The 17,338-nt window shown below is 36.6% G+C and overlaps 1 protein-coding gene across 4 annotated transcripts; it reads left to right on the forward strand.

Annotated features, from left to right (window-relative positions):
* The first annotated feature begins 2,071 nt into the window (after window positions 1-2,071).
* Window positions 2,072-16,850, forward strand: LOC103695981 (short-chain dehydrogenase TIC 32, chloroplastic-like). Of its 4 annotated transcripts, none has more exons than XR_005511998.1 (5): window positions 2,072-3,308; window positions 4,556-4,801; window positions 4,928-4,997; window positions 15,058-15,104; window positions 16,484-16,850. XR_005511998.1 is itself a non-coding variant. In XM_039126800.1 (5 exons), exons 1-4 carry the CDS (start codon window positions 3,293-3,295, stop codon window positions 15,082-15,084), a joined length of 276 nt encoding a protein of 91 aa, XP_038982728.1. In that variant the 5' UTR covers window positions 2,074-3,292; the 3' UTR covers window positions 15,085-15,104; window positions 16,484-16,850. The 4 variants fall into 4 exon arrangements, 1 of the variants encoding a protein (XP_038982728.1); XR_005511997.1 differs by having other exon boundaries at window positions 2,073-3,308; window positions 4,556-4,791; window positions 4,919-4,997; XM_039126800.1 differs by having other exon boundaries at window positions 2,074-3,308; window positions 4,556-4,709; window positions 4,919-4,997.
* Window positions 16,851-17,338: the final 488 nt, after the last annotated feature.

Here is a 17,338-nt window from a genome sequence, read left to right on the forward strand (position 1 = left end):
AATTCTGAATAACTTAGGTCAATGTTTCTTCAAAAAATTGATTAGTTTGCATTCATTCAGTTCTAAATCTTGATAAAAAAAGATCAGATACTAATTTTGCCTTTGGATATTCTGCCCTATTTTGTTTGGCTCTGAGTATGAAATCTCATTCTCTTTGTGCATGAGTGGGGTTCCAGTGTGTACTGATGTTTACCAGTATATCTTTCTGCCGCAATGAGTCGGGTACTAGTATATCTTTCTGCGTCGGAATTTGGCTTGTTCCCCAGAAGAATCAGTTTATGTGGTTCCCCTGAAGCTTGTCAATCAGTGGTGTTCAGTTCTGTACGTGTTGGGATGTGACGTTCAACTAGTTGTTTATAACCTAGAGTCTTAAGAAGCGAAAAAAAAAAAAAAAACTCTTATTTAATTAAAATTTTTAAAGTAGAAAGATGGAAAGTTGTATTCCCATAAAAATATTATTTCTACATTTTATGGAAAAGTCTTTTCCATAAGAAACATTAAAAAATTACTTTTCCATGAGCCGGAAATAACTTAATTTTTATTTTTTCATAAAAACCTTTTAGCATTAAAGAGGCATTAAAAATCTAATTTTTATTCAGATTATAATAGAAATTATACATAACTTTTCTAGAAAGACGGATGATCAATCAAACATAAGGACTCTAGAAATCTATCACTTTTTCATGGTTAACCAAGCATGCCAAAAATACTTTTCCAAGCATGCTCTTTCTATGAATTTGCTTCTCAGAAATCATATTTCTAGAAGAAAAAATGCTTCCCGCTAACCAAATGAGCCATATTATCTGGATTGAGGGTGCATTAGATTTTTGGTTTCATTCTAACATCCAAAATAGAATAGGAGAGACAGGAAGAAAAAAAATTAAGAAGAGGAGAAAGGAAAAAGTTATTGGAATTCTCGATATAAATATAGAACACATAAATGCTTTTGTTTACTCATTGAATTAATAAAGAAAATATCCTATATTATCCCGAAAAAATGCTTAATCTTTTTTGTGACGTATGATAAGAATTACCCAATTGTTAGGAAAAGATATGCTAGTCGCAAGACATTGAAGGAAGCACCTTGAAATATATCATTGCCCTTTACTGGCAATGATCACTACAGCAGGGGCTATTGTAATCCAAAGCCTTGTCTTAGCTTATTCAGAGGTGAAGCCTGCATAATTCCAACCTAAAGTCAACCTTTTTGGGTTCCTGATATATCCATCTACATCTATCTTAATATGTAATACCAAATACCAATGAGCCTTATCCCATCTATCTAATAACTTCCTTATTGATCAATTTATGATCCATTAGTGCTTCTTAATGTTTTATAAGATGTTTTAAACCTGATGGCAACCTTTGAATTTGTTGGGAAATTCATGCGAGGCAACTAAGAGAAAGAGAGAAGCTTGCCATGACACACTGAAAACAAGTTCATTGGTAGAAAATTCACTTTATGTGGGTCCACTTATTCTTGTTTGTTCTTGAACAAAACAATTTTTTTCCTTTTGTGTTATAGTGGATTATAGATCAGGTAACTTTTTTCCTGGGGCAGCATTGAATAAGCTTTATGAATCTCTCCACCATCTCAAGTAGGTAGATGGATTAGCGTATCACCTAATAAGTATTTATTTTGTCTAGCAAATAGGGCTAGTAGTGAACAAGTAATATTTTATTTTTATGTTGACTTTGATCATTAGTATACTTAACTCATGCGTTTTTTTTTTTTTGTATCGGCGACTCGCACACAACGGGTGTGAGTGTTGCCCAAGTAGCCAGAAAATAAAAGAAACTGCAAGGATGATGGGATAGAGACATGGTCCTTTTAGATAAAGTCTTCGGAATGATGAGCCGCATAGAATGTCATCCAATCAGCTGCACTATTGGTTTCTCTATAAACATGAGTAGCCTAATGGGAGGCGTATTCATCTAAAAAATGATGGATATTGTGGAGCAGTTGCATCCCCCGTCAGCCCTATTGAGACCGTTGATCCCTAAGTATGTGTCTACTAACACTGCTACCATCTCAAACTTTGTACGTAACTATAATAGCCCGTTATTTTGGGCTAATGGGCCATTAGCGTTTGGCTGTAACAGAGCAACGATCGACCGATCGTGGGAGGAGAGTTGGAGATTAATCTCCAACCTCCCCGATCGTGCCGAGTTCTGTGGTGAGAGATTGTATGATTGTATCCCGGGCGGGGGCGTTTGGGTGCAGAGGGTCCGTGAGGCGGCCACGGCCAAAGGAGAAGAAGGAGACGAGGTGGAGGTGTTGGCTGCGCCGGCGGAGGAGGGATCGGAGGCGTCCGGGAGGAGGAGAGGGCTTGATCCCCGCCGCATCGCTGCCCAGTCCCTCGGATCCGGCGCCCACGACCGGTAGCCGCCCTCCTCCGTTTCCCCAGGCTCTCCGGCAGCGGGCAGGAGGCGAAGGCGTTGGCTGCCGCGGCGGCTATCTTGGCGGGGATCTCATCACCACCTATCAAATGGGTTCCGGGTGGCGCCGGTCGGAGTGGCTTCCACTGATGTGGATGATGACGATGAGGAGGAAGGGGAAGATGATGAAGTGGTCGAGGTGCATGATGTCGGGGACAGTGATGATGATGCTGTGGAGTCTTCGGGTGTCAAGGGAGAGGCCTCTTCGGTCGAGGCATCGAGGACGACTACATCGTCTAGGGACGAGGCCTCCCGTCTCCATCAGCCATGCCAACGATCCGGAGGTGACAGAGTGGGTGGAGCAGGATAAGCCTGGGGTTTACATCACCATCCAAGAGTTGGCCGATGGGACCCGAGAGCTTCATCGGGTTCGATTCAGCCGAGAAAGGTTTGGGGAGGTGCACGCCAAGCTGTGGTGGGAGGTGAACAGAGAGAAGATACAGGCTGAGTAAGAAATCGAGTAAGAAAAGCCCATCAAAGTCATTCGAAACATCATCCAAGGCCTCAGGGTAGAATCGGAAGAGCATTGTTGTTGCCAGAGAGATGCTAGCCTGCATCGCTTGTTTGAAGCACGAGCTCGAAGATGGCGCTGAAGACACCGTGTGTGCTGGGATCCTAAGTACCAAAGGCGCCGCCCCCAATGGAGAGGTGGTGGATGCGGGCTTGGCGGCGGGCAAGGCATCCAGGAACGGATGCAAGAGGTCTAATGGAAGGCCATGAAGCAGAGGCTGTTCGTTGTGGCTAATAGGCTGCCGGTGTCAGCAGTCAGACATGGCGAGGACTCGTGGTCACTGGAGATCAGTGCTGGTGGGCTCATCAGTGCTCTTCTTGGCACGAAGGATGTTGATGCTAAATGGATTGTGATAGAGGTAAGGATTTCTGTACCTAGATTACTATTATATATTTATATACGTGTTATTGATTTGCACTACTGAATTTGCATTGTGTGATTTACATTGATAGATTTCATTTGGCATGTGATCGCATATTTTATATTTTCAGTACGAATATACTTGCATGATAGTATATGTGTCAGATATGGAAAACATGAATATGTGAATAATATTATCTTGAATTTGAGAGAAATGCATTGTGCAAGTGAAAATTGATTTGACAAGTGTAACTTGTAAATCAGACGAATAAGATATGATTTGGACTAGCTTCGTCATGGGATAGCCTCCATGAGCTTATGCATTGGATAGCCTTCACGAGTTTATGTACGGAATAGCCTCTACGAGTTTATGCGCGGGATAACCTCTACGGCTTATGCGTGGGATAGTTTCCATGGGCTTACACGTGGGATAGCATTTATAGGCTTATGCATGGGATAGCCTGCACGAGCTTATGCGTGGGATAGTGTCTATGGGCTTATGCGTGGGATTTTGCCAGTCTTGGACTGGGTCATGAACTTAGTTAATCCAAAGCCCAAAAAATCTTGCTATGAAATCCGAAAATCAAGTTAATGAGAAATAGATGACATGACACATGAAACTATTGTTGAACAATTGGTTAAATTTAGGATATATATATATATGCTTCTTTGATAAGATGATAATGAGGGTGTTTATGTGCATGTTAATTGTATGAGCTTTCCAAGTATTGATATGATATTCATTTTATGTGGCATTGTTCATTTGATCATTTTCCTATTACTTATGGTGTAGTATCTTGGGATTATTATGTTGTTGATTATAATTGTATTTTACTTCATTACTATCCTACCAGAGGTGATGGCATGTTAGTTCATGGGAAATTGATCCAGTATTCTAGTGTATGTCATTTTTTGCGTTATGTACTATCTGCAGTTATGATTATGCATATAACAATGATCAGTGCCTTAAAACTTTATAGTAAGTTGCATACTTGCATATGATGCATAATTTTGCAGTTTGAAAGCAATTTTGAATTGTTATCTCATGTATTAATATGTTTTAATAGATCAATCATATGTTCTATAATTGTTGTCTATAAAGTTATTTATTATCGTGCATATTTCCTACTATTACCTTCAATTTCTTGGGCTAGCAGATAAAATTTTCTTGACCTATGCATATTAGTCGGTAATGCCTTCATCACTTAATGCTACATAATGGAACTTTTTTCTCTCATTTTGCAGGCCATTTTCTTCTAACACATCTTTTGGTGGAGAACATGAAAAAAACATCTCGTAATAGCGATGTTGAAGGAAGGATTGTTCTTGTTTCATCAGAGGCACACAATGTTACTTATCAGGAAGGAATTTGTTTAAATAAGATAAATGATGAGTCAGGGTAAACTTTCTTACGGCTAGGACTTCGCATTACTTTGGAAGTGTGGCATTGAACACTTCTTGCCTAGTTAATTATCTGCTTCGTAAGATGATGTCAGTTCATTTTTTTAATTAATTTTCTGTTCTCAAATTTGATTTATGTATAGCTAGACTACTTCTTTAATTATGCAATATTTATATGTTTTATATGTTGATATATCTATTTTACAGGTACAACAGTTATCTTGCTTATGGGCAGTCAAAACTTGTTAATATTTTGCATGCTAATGAGCTTTCCAGACATTTCAAGGTATCCTCATTTCTCTTGTATATGGAAATAAACTGATTATGCATTAAAGCTAGCTAATTTAGTCTGTATAGTATTCACCAGAATCTTTCCTTTTGAATTTTGCTCAACAACATAATTATCACTGACCATCTTAGGTATTATGTCTGTCTTAGATCTTTTAGGAATATGAGTTTGTGACAAGATCATTTATTTCTGAACTATATTAGAGCTCATTATTTAATTAAAAATTGTTATAGCTTTTACTTTCTTTAAGCTGTCATAACCTGAGAAGGAAAACCTACTTGACATTATACCAAATAGTTTATCACTCTTAAGTGAACGAAAGACATAATTTTGTAGCAAATAGTAAAGCCACTCCAATATCTTTAGATACAAATCAAGGTCTGTTGGATTGGTATCGGAGCTCGTACTGGCCGGTAGTTTAGTACGGTATTTGTACGTATTGTACCAAGTTGGGGTGTATCGAACCATGGAGAGGGAGAAGGTGAGGGAGGAAGAGAGAGAGGAGGGAGGGAGGGAGAGGCGAGGGAGAGATGAGTTTATAGAGAAGGGGGGTAGGGAGAAGGAGAGGAAGATAGAGTGAGTGAGGGAGGAAGGGAGAGCGAAAGGAAGGGCTTGCGGAGAGGGGGAATGGGAGAAGGAGGGAGAGAGAGAGGAGGGAGGGAGGGAGAGGGGGAAGAGAGAGAGGGGAGAAACTTACCTCCAGGGCAACGACATTGGTTGTGGTCCCGGTATTGAAGAGGGGGGAGAGAGAGTGAGCGTTCGAGCAAAGAGAGAGAGCAGGCGAGAGAACCCTTTTGAAGGCTCTCAAAGGTTCGAACCATCAAAGGGGGGATGGTGAGGGGTTTTATAAATCGAACTGATCCGATAACCCTAATCGTCCGAATTTGGTGTTGTTTTGGTTCGGTACAGGCCGAACCACCAAGCTTGGGTCGGTTTAGAGTATGTTGATTCACATCTTACTATAAATATTCTTTAAAGAAAAATAATCATTGTCAAGTCATTTTCACTAGGTAATATCATTTATGGACAAATAGCACAATGGTCCTTGTCATGGAGAAATAATTATCAGTCAGCTTTTCTTGAATCTAGAGTTGAACAAGGCATGAGATTTGTTGAACCATGCACTAAGAGGTTACTTGAGATCATATATAGACTTCAATCCACAAACTTATCCTCCTTTAGTGGGGGAAAATCCAAGAGGAGGATTCATGTAGACTTCTAAACATAAGTCAACATTTAGAAACACATTCTTGATATCCAACTAAAACAATATCTCACATTGACTACATGAGAACATCCTACCAGGGACAACCAATTGACAGATGGCCTAAAGGTTCACCTTGATCAGTACTTCTCTTTTGGAGTTTGGCATGACCAATGATGTGATGCCTCAAAATAATTTATCCCATATTTGAGTGCTGTCCTTCACCACAAGTCATTCCTTGTATCCCTTAATTCGTCAACCAACAATATGGTTAAATTTATTTCACCATTAGTCGTTCCTTTTATCTCTCAATTCATCAATCAACAACATAGTTAATTTTATATAACCAAAAACATATTATTTTATATGTTTTCCTTTAGGTAAGGCATCTAATTCCTTTTTTTTTTGAACTCAAATTTATTAAAGCAGCCTTTTCAGAAACAAGAATTCCTTAATGAACTTTTTTATGAATGTATGTAAGTGGGATAGCAAAAGAAAATGACTTATAAGCATGAGAGAGACTCAAAAGAAATAAACTAAGGCCCCGTTTGGCAGAGCTGTTGGCAGTAAAGCTTTCGGAAGTAGAGCTTTTATAAAAAGCTATTTGCTGTTTGGTAATTACATTTCTAAAGTGATGTGAGACTTTAATATGTGTTTGGTAAACAAACTGCGAAAGTATTTTTGGTATGACAAAATGACCATAAAGAACATTGCATAGTATTATACAACAGAGCATAATAAAATATAGTATATATTAATAAATAAATATATAATATAGTATAATATTACTGTAACGTAATATAATATTATTATAATATATTAATATAATATTGTATACTATAGCATAATAATATAATATAATTTGATGTTATATAATATAATATATCAATGTATTATGATATAATGTAATATAATATTATATTTATAGTATAATACAATAATAAAGGTATAAAATATTATAATTATTATCATTATATATTAATATTGTCATTTTTTGTAATTATTATATTTTATCATGGGTATTTTGGTCCAAAAAGAAAAAAATTTATAACTCAAAACAGCTTTTCGATAGGGCCTAAAAGTGCTTTTCCGGAAAAGCTTCAAAATGGAACTTCTCCCAAAAAGCTGTTTTAGCTGTCTGGCAAAGCTAAAATAGCTTTCCGATTTTTTTTACCAAACACCCCTATTCAATTTAAAAGTGCTTTTGGAGGGTCAGAAAGTGCTTTTTGGCCTCTCCAAAAGTTCTGCCAAACATGGCCTAACTAGTGGATGAAAATACAAGTGTTTTCCTTGCTTCCTAATTGCAATGGACAACTTATGATTTGATACATACATGGAAGAATAAATAGATCTAGAGTTCAATTTCTCATTGATCAAATAAGGTTAGATACAAAATAAGCACAGCCGGGAAATGATGGAAATAAGATTCATATGGTCAAAGTTCCTCTAGTGGACTTCTACCATCTAGCATTGAAGAGGAACAACCTGTTGGTAAATAACTAACAATCAGAACATCTAAGAAATTTCTTCCAAAAGGAAGAGCACTAAATACCTCTAGAAGATGTTCATTTTTCTATGCAGGTAATCTATTTCACTAATGTTAACAGCACAAAATGTTTATAATAGATAGACTGTGCAACCAAACAGAACCTCAACAACCATATACTTAAGTCAGATATAAGAGTCAAAATGTTAATGTTAAACGGGTTCTAAAATACTTAAGATGGCAAAAACTTCATTACATCTTTGCATGAGATATATGTAGGTCACTCATGACAAATCATCAATTAATGCTTGTAAAAGATGAGCTCTTCCTATGGAAGAGGTTTGTCTTGTGCACCTGAAGTTATAGAAAATAAGCTCAGCAATAAGATCATGCAAATGGTCATAGAGCAATCTGGGCAATATTTAAGATGAAGTTCGGGTGCAAGAGACCATTATGCTAAGCTATTCTATTGTGTCACTAGCAATACGGGGTGAGTAGGATTGTAGGATAGACTTTTGAGGCTCCCACAATGCATTCTTCAAGTCAAGCAAGTTCTTAACAAGATCATAAAGATCCCATGGTGCATCCACTTTAGGTTTTCTCCTACAAATATAAGGAAATTTAGTGCTGTAAATAGTGGTGGTCGATGGATGAAAAATGGAAAACAAAGGTCCCCATGATTGTTGCTTGCTAGTCTGAATCAATTATCAATCATTTATTTGAGATTGATGTTTCTTCAAGCTGAGAATGCCCAGATCATTTTCTGTGTATATTGTGGAAGGTATTAGAGAGAAAGGAGAGGTCTTGAATCAACTTAAATGCAATAACAGTATTTTTGATTGTTTAGTGCTAGATTATAAATTTGTGTGGATATGTATTGTAATTTGCTCCACATACTTCAATGCTAAAAATATAGAAGTCGGCCAGATCTTTATAAAAATCTTTGATATAGTGACTTTTACTGTGGCCTGATGCACACCATTTACTATTTTAGATCCTTGGTGCTTTCGAAGGAAAAGGGTTTTTCTACAATGCACCAATATTTGATATTATGTTTAAAGAAAAGAAAAGCAAGGAATTTTGGATATCTTAAAAATCAGAAAGATAAGAAGTTAAAAACTATAGAGCTCCATCCATTGAAGTTGAGAAAAATCTATCAGAAGAAACAAAGAAATATAAAGCTGATGAGATAGTGAAATTTACCCGTAGATACATTATGGCATATAGTTTCATTGTTGAATGCAAAAATGTTTTAGATGAATGATGCTAGATCAAGCTTTGAAATTCAGACGAAGAGTTTTGGAGAAGATAAATGGGTGGCAGAAGATTACAATTACTTTTCTGATTATGTACGGAAGGATAAGATGGTTTCAGAACACTGAAATATTTACAAAAGATTCAGACGGATTCTTCTGTTGAACTACTTCCAATCCTCAGCATCATATGGAGTTGCCCACAAAGTTGCTGACATCATTTTTATCCCGATGCTTGTGGTTTGATCTGAAGTATGCACTTTATGTTGATTGCATATCAACCAGCATACTGCTCTTGGAAGTTTGTCAACTTGTACAGTGACAGAAATTCTTGGGCATAAGACTCATCTGCAATGCTTTATTTTATGTGAACGAAAGTATGAAACAAAATATTTGTGGACAGATTGTATAATATTCAAAGGAATCAAATTTAACAATGTTGAGTTGCACTGAACAGAGAGAAGAATCTTGTAGTCTTGCCTCACCTATGAATTACATTTGCAAAACGCATACATATTAATAGATTTCTTCATCAAGCTGTAAAGAGTGCTTAGCTTTAGTTTTTGATGTTAAATAGATGCCCTTTAGTTTTTTTAAAGACAATTGTAAAACCTTTGACTGTTAAGCTCCTAGGGTTAAGCAGCCGGTTCTTGTTTCCAAAGTTTATGCAAGGGGGCACTCATGTCGATCCACTATGGAAGTGGCATGTCAAAATTTACATTGGGTGAGATGTGTGACAAGAATACATCCGTGAAGCATTATTTGCATTTGGAAATAAACTCATGGGAAATGAATGAGTCTGCAAAAAGGTAGACTCTCATTTCTTAAGGCAGATGGTGAAAAGTCCATGTAGTTTTTTTTTTTTTTTTGTAATTAAGGTTGTTGTGTTTATCAGCTAACCAATGTTTTCTTTTATTTGTGAGAGCAATATCATGATATTGCCCTAATGTGTTCACAGTTATGCTGAATCTAACATGTAAATCATAGAACATTCATAAATCATATAATATTCATATGAACTTCCAAATTTTAATGATTCATTACATGGTCCGGTGTGAAATATAAATGAAATATAAGTCCGTTTGGAGCACTGACTTAACATTTCTTAGCTGAGTAGCGGGAAGTTTAATGTCCGTTTATCCATGTACCTGCTTTGAGCATTTGAGAAACAATCTATAAATTACATTCATGTATCTGTGACTTTGCTTTGCACGGGAAGAAGAGGTGAAGATAACTGCTAATTTGCTTCATCCAGGAATTAATTTAACTAATCTGTTCGGGTAACAAGGTTTTGTCAATCGTATGCTTCATTAATGCAAATAAATAAAAGAGAGATTTTTTTATTTTTCAGTTGTTTCTTTGATTTTAGGAGGTAAATACATAAGCTCCTTGTTACAATATATTTTGTACGTATGCCAATGTATGAATGGGGAGGGAGGGAGGGAGGGAGGGGAGGAGTGAGAGACACACACAGAGAAAGAGACTACTATATTTTTGGTAGGATCAAGGCCCTCAGTCCAATTTATGTAAAATAAAAAATGGATATTTTAAATCGAGGATCCACATCATTGATCATGATCTAAAATGTCTAAAATACCTAAATATCAAAACTCAGGTGTTTTGGAGGAGGTATCTTATGCATCAAGGGGTCAAAAATTCAACCAGTTTCATGACATGTTGGGTGAAAGCCCCATCTAGCTTCATCTAAGCATGATATGACGATTTGATATAATTTAATGCTTTCTAAGCATCTAACCTTGTCACACCCCCGACTCCAGAATCACAATTCGAGGGCATGACAACCACCACATACTCACAAGGGTTGGCCCTATAAGTATGTAAGGCATTCTACTTCTCAATGAATCAATATAACCTGAAATCATATAATTCAATTGCAGATGGTAGTGATTATCGGAACAACTAAACTATTAAACTGAAATATCACATAAAATCATACACATTATAGCCCAAGTCATATTTAGAGATCTATTTCCAAAATTTACAACTCAAACTTTAAGTATCTAAGTATTTATACATAACTCCAAGCCACATTTTAATATACACCACTAATCAAAACCAAGTATACTAACTAGGAAGACGACCTTGCCTCTATTTACGTTTCCACAAAAGTTGGTAACGACATAGTTTTGGCACCTGGATCTGAAAAATATAGGTAAAGATTATGAGCTTCATTACTCAGTAAGTAAAAAGTTCACTTTATAAAATTGGATTAAGTCATATCAAGTAATGTAGCTCATTTAAATTATACAAAACATGATACCTCTGAACAAGTAGAATTTATAACCTTTTCTTTGAATAATATCCACATATTAAAACAATGCATTTCATCCTTTCAATAATATCAATATAATGAATCGATACAGTATATCAGAGTCAAATAAATATCCAGTCCTATAATCATACTCATATTGATATACTTAAATCTTGGGTATCTAGTTTCTAATTCATCTTAGCTCTATAGCCTAGATTACGACCAGATACATCCCTTGTGGCATGGGTCACACGACCATACTTAATCTCTATTGGTAAGAGTCCTTAATCGGAGTAGTGATCATAAAGCCACACTTAACCCCCGCGGCTTAGATCATGTGGCCACATTTAACCCTTGTGGCGTAGATCATGCGGCCACACTTAAACCCTGTAACATAGGTATGGTATGACGTACCGTACCGAACTGAACGGTACCGGTCGTATCGGCATACCGTACTAAACCGGTACAGGTGGCAACCGACAATCGGTACGCCAAAAAAATTACATATTGTACCGTACCGACACTATACTAATGTGGCACTGGTACGGGGTTCGGTACCGAGACAGCGAATCTTGAACATAGGTATTATATAGTCATGTCCGGGTCCATACGTAGTCAAGCCGAGAGTCAGGTGATATACACATATATATAATTCTTCCTTTTTTTAGTACTATTTTCCAGGTTTACAATTGAACATGCGAGAATTCCAATTTTACATGCTTGATCCTATTATGGTGATTCAATCATGCAATTACTTATTAGAATTGCAATGATAAATCAAATTTCACATAATTATGAAATTTCATATGCAATTTATTTTGGGAATCATGATAACAATTGCGTAATTAATCTTTAATAATCACTATAAAGTATAGATGTTACTTACCTCGCATATACTAGGTAGGTAACTAGATCACTTTATAGGGTTCCTCAGGATCTAATAATCCAAAAACTACATATATCGAATCAATGCCAGACTAATATTTTAAAATAATTTCTAAAAATTTCTCCAAAATTCTGAAAATTCTAATTTCTAAACTAATAATTGTTATAACAAGGGAATGACTATTCTAATACCTGACCCACAAAACTTACCCTGTTGTACACTATAGTGCGATAGGAGGCGGCACCATGTGGGCCGTTACATACGAACCCACACATGCACACACCCACATAGGGAAAAATCAGGAGACAATGAAAAAAGAAAAGAGAAAAGGCCGTGGAAAAGAGGGCACAACCTCTCTATCTAACAATATACACATACACCCACACCCACACACAAAGGAGAAGAGAGGGAGAGAGAGAGAGGGAGACAATGAGGGAGGAGAGGGTGGAGGGGACTTGAGCACAAGAAGGGAAGAGACGTGTGTGTGAGAGAGAAGAATGGCAGAGGCTTTCTTGGCGTGGGACATCTTATGAACAAGAAAGAGGAGAGCGGGGCTAGAGACATTGGGGTGGTGGAGGTGGGAGAAGGAAAGAAGGAGGTGGGTGGTAAAAGGAAGCAATGGAGGGCGATGGAAGGGAGATAAGACATGTGGGCGGGGAGAAAAAAAGGGGAACAAGAGCACTCTTGTTTCCACAGGGTGTGACCCCTTGTCTCTTGAAGAGAAAGGGGGGTGCATGGCCCCCTTTCTATTGCCCAAATAAACAAAGGCACCACCTTATAGGCGGGCATTGATGATGGCTAGGCTTGGGCCTTGGGCATAGGTATCACAAACCCTATCAAATTTTGGTTTTGCACATGTTTTAAAATATTCAGGTCATGATCAATGCTGTGAATTCTCAATAAATATGCACTATCATACTTTTAAAAACACTAACGCTGTTGACACCATCCATTTTTTCTTTGCTTGACGCACATGTAAAATACCTCCCAAATAAAATGCTTTTTTTCTACTCATCCATGTGTTTGTACATCATGAGTAGAGTTTTGTATCTCCAATTAGATGGCATATAATTTGTTGTTGATATGATTTAGTCTTTAATCCTACCGGCAGGATTCCAGTTCAACTCATATACAATTACATGTACGTATAATACATACATGATGCACACATATAGATTATATGCATGTACATAGTGAGAGAAAGATGTCTACATTTCATAGTATAATCTAAATACACTCCAAAAGTGTCTATTTTGCATTTAAAGAAATAAAAGAATCATTTGAAGGAGATGGATATTAGGGCATCCTCTTAAAATGTGAGAATTCAGCTTTTCATTCTTGAACAATCTTACTAAGATACCTTAACATCACGACAAGTTCCCACATTGTCGAGAACTTTTTGACGGCTAAAAGTTTCAAAGGACTCCCCGTTGAATACCCTATAAAAACAATTCTTTTAAGAGCTTAGAATCTAATTTAATCAGCTGTAAAGTAACTTTGACCTTTAGTACAAGTAAAAATTATATTCCATTATATCATAAGCGTTATCCATGCCAAGCTCGAAAGTGACTTTGCCACTTTTCTATATTGAGCAACCTTTCACAAATGCACCTTTTTTCGTGAAGCTGACTTGAGATTATACTCTTTTGAAGCTTGCAGGCTATTATTTTATAAATAATTCTAGGCATAACTCCGCTATCTAAGGATCAGAATTAGTTGCCATGCAGTTGCCAACCATGGGAGTCATGGTAGGACCCATGTATGTCTTTTAGAAAGAAATATTTCTGGGTGACCAATCTTTTGGAGATCTTGATATGGCTCTGCTTAACTTCATTCAGCTTATAAACCAAAATTTAGAATTGGCATATGACTTCATCGAATGTTGTGACATCATTAAAAGTTCTCTTTCTCCCTTTCCATTTGGGTAATTTGGCACATATCACCAACTGCAAAAAGATTAGTAATGTTCTTTATGATCCTAGGTGCGCAATAAAATCTCAAATGTATCCAATAAGAATTCCTAGGTCAACTGCCTTTCATTGGATGTGACAACTGACAACCTAAGGCTAACTGGTGAAAAGACAAGTACAAGAAATGAAAAAATTAATTTCTTTTTATTGTTACCCTCATCTTTTTCTCTATTTTATCCATTGAGAGAAGCGGGTAGAGGGATGAAATGGTAATGTGATGTCATGCGGTACTGATACAAGGCCTATCAGACTCTAAACCCTACATGTAGGGGATATAGGGCCACAAAGCCTGCTTTTTGTTTGCCTGATGACTATGTTTCAGGAGCTGTCATTTCCTCCCACTTTTCCATGTGTTCACTTCATGGATATACCTTTTCTCGTTCTGATAGGACCAGAATATGTGAGCAACCATTCTCATATTCTCATGATGAGCAATCTTATTCTTTCTCATTGTTTGGTGGCCTAAACAGTAAAATGAATGTAATACCACTGTAATCAGAACTTAGAAAATTAGTATCAGTGTCTCTCTTATCAGGCAGTATTTCAGTCAGTATCTTTTACTATTGTATGAAGAAAATTTAAAGTGCAGCTCTCGATGCAAATATATCGCATATTGATTGGCTGCACAGATTAGGGAATGGCTGTATTGTAGGCGTCGTCTAAAACATAATAATAATAGTAGCAGCAGCATCAGTAGTAGTAATAATAATAATAATATTAACAATAGTAACAATAATGGTGAAAATAATAAAATAAAAATACTAAGGTTTACTACGTTGTCCACAAAGTAATGTTGAGTACAAGTGGCATCACGTGTAAGACTTGTGACAGCCAAGGTCAGTGACAATCCTTGCATAAGAGGTGGTTGATCTTCTGGATTACAAACTCTAGATGCGTTATATATATATATATATATGATTTGTATAACCTATTTGAGTACATGTTTATGTTTTCTTGTCAGTAATTTGCTTATTTCTGTATTGCAGGCCTTACTGGTGCTTTTTGAAAGTTAATGATGAAAAATGTGCAGCAGGTAAGTTTCAATACTTCTTCTTCCAATTAGAGTATAATACTACGAGAAGTAAGGAGCCAGTGTCATTTATTAAATTGAAGTTACCTTCGACTTTCTGTTAATTTATCACTATTGCCCAAAAGCTGCATTAACGAGTCACAAACGACTCAAGATAATGAGTCAAGAATGACTCAAGTAACAACTGGCAATGAGCCTAAGAGAAGAAAAGATCATAAATGATTAGTATAAGAAAAATTGGCCTGGACAGGGATTTGAACCCATGAGCTTTGGCTCTAATATTAATTTAATTTGCCACTGGACCTCAAAAGCTTAAGTTGTTAGGAAAGAAGTAAACAATGTATATTAAGCCGTAACATATTCTACAGTTATTTATGTGCATACACTGCACAGTATTTGCAGTCTGCCCATGCAAAGTTTGCACATTGGAGATACTTCATTTTGGATGCAGCCATGGCATCTTTTGCTTATCTAGTTCATACATGATTTACTGATAAGGCTACTGCAACATACATCATAACCTAAAACACACACATTTGAAAACATAATCCTCTCATCCTAGTAATCTTTTTTTTCCCAGTATGACAAAAAATGCTTTAACAATGTCCAAAATTGATAGATTGTTCAGCAGTTACAAGGGCTTAATCTCTGCAATGAGTTAAGTCTACCTACCTGCCAGCTGCTCTCAAAGTTTTAAGGCAGGCTTCTTTTGCCACAAGTTGCTTTGTCCAAGAACGAGACACCATTTAATGGATGGTCATGTTCTCGAAGGCTAGTAATCTTTTTTTCCCAGTATAACAATAAATGCTTTAACAATGTCCAAAAGTGATTGATTGTTCACCAGTTGCGAGGGCTTAATCTCTGTAATGAGTTAAGTCTACCTACCTGCCAGCTGCTCCCAAAGTTAAGGCAGGCTTCTTTTGCCACAAGTTGCTTTGTCCAAGAATGTGACACCATTTAATGGATGGTCATGTCAGTTTGAAGGCTGGCCCTGGATGGTCAATATTCCATGCTTTCTGTGGTCCATATAGCCAAATCCGGATCGGACGCGATAAGTTTTCAGCTGAGGAAATCCAATATTGGGTTTTTTAAACCAGAAAATAGATGGCTGAGAAATCTTGTCTTGTACTTAATCAGTGCAATTAAGGTGGTCTTCTTTATAGTTGCCAGATTAATGTATTGTAGCGTGACAAAAGTTTTCATGATCACTGCCAAAATATTTACAAAGGCAAAGAGTGTTTTCTGATGATTTTAAAGCATGACATTTCATCTATTTCAACTGATTATTAACTGCTTAGCTACGTCATTCATGAAAAAAGAATAGGAAATCAAGATGTAATGGTTTTTCAAATTGTCGATATTACCTCTTCCTTTCTCTACAGGGGCCTGCAACAACATGCTATGTGGCACTACATCCTCAAGTTAATGGAGTGACAGGACAGTATTTCAGTAATAGTAATTTAGCGACACCTAGCTCCAAAGCTTCCGACAAACAACTGGCCAAGAAATTATGGGATTTCAGCTTGAATTCAATTGCTTATTGCTATATCGTCGACTTGCTTTATCTCATTCTTTAATGCTCACCTTTTACTGTAAAACCTCTGAATTAATTGTACTCCACCTCTGCATGTGCATTGCACATTCTTTTTTTAAAGAAGAAAGAGCATTTTGATGAATTGCTGTGATTCCATCAATGAAGATTGTTTATAGCAAATTTGATAAATTACTTCTGTTTTAGTTTGAATACTATTTTATGGGTATATTTTTCTAAAGGAGTAGACTATTATAATGATATTGTCTTTGTCCCATGGGACAAGCCTTGGCCTCACACATAGTCCTCAAAAGGAATTTGTCTTATGATGCTAGAGAATTTTCTGTACTCAGTACTCACCATAAGTAATAGAAAAACAATGCCATTGTTTTTCTCATAACATAAATAGCATGCCTTAGAAATACCGAAAGAGGAGCGGTGCATACCCATAAATATCTCTTGATCAGGCTATATGCAACTGATTCTGTTATTGTAGGTCTCTGCAGCAGAAAATGATGCAACTAATAGGAGGGAGAGGAAGAAAAGAACCATATGTCCATAATTCTCCTTGTATAGAACATGAATAATTATAATGGGTTACTAGCTTACTCCAATGTAAACATCTTTTTGGTAGATTTCCTAAGTTCCTTCCACAACTATTACCTTAACAAAATTCACTACCATATAGGGAAATATAATCTTATAA

The sequence above is a fragment of the Phoenix dactylifera genome, chromosome 5 (genome assembly GCF_009389715.1).
Source record: "Phoenix dactylifera cultivar Barhee BC4 chromosome 5, palm_55x_up_171113_PBpolish2nd_filt_p, whole genome shotgun sequence".
Classification (NCBI taxonomy): domain Eukaryota; kingdom Viridiplantae; phylum Streptophyta; class Magnoliopsida; order Arecales; family Arecaceae; genus Phoenix; species Phoenix dactylifera.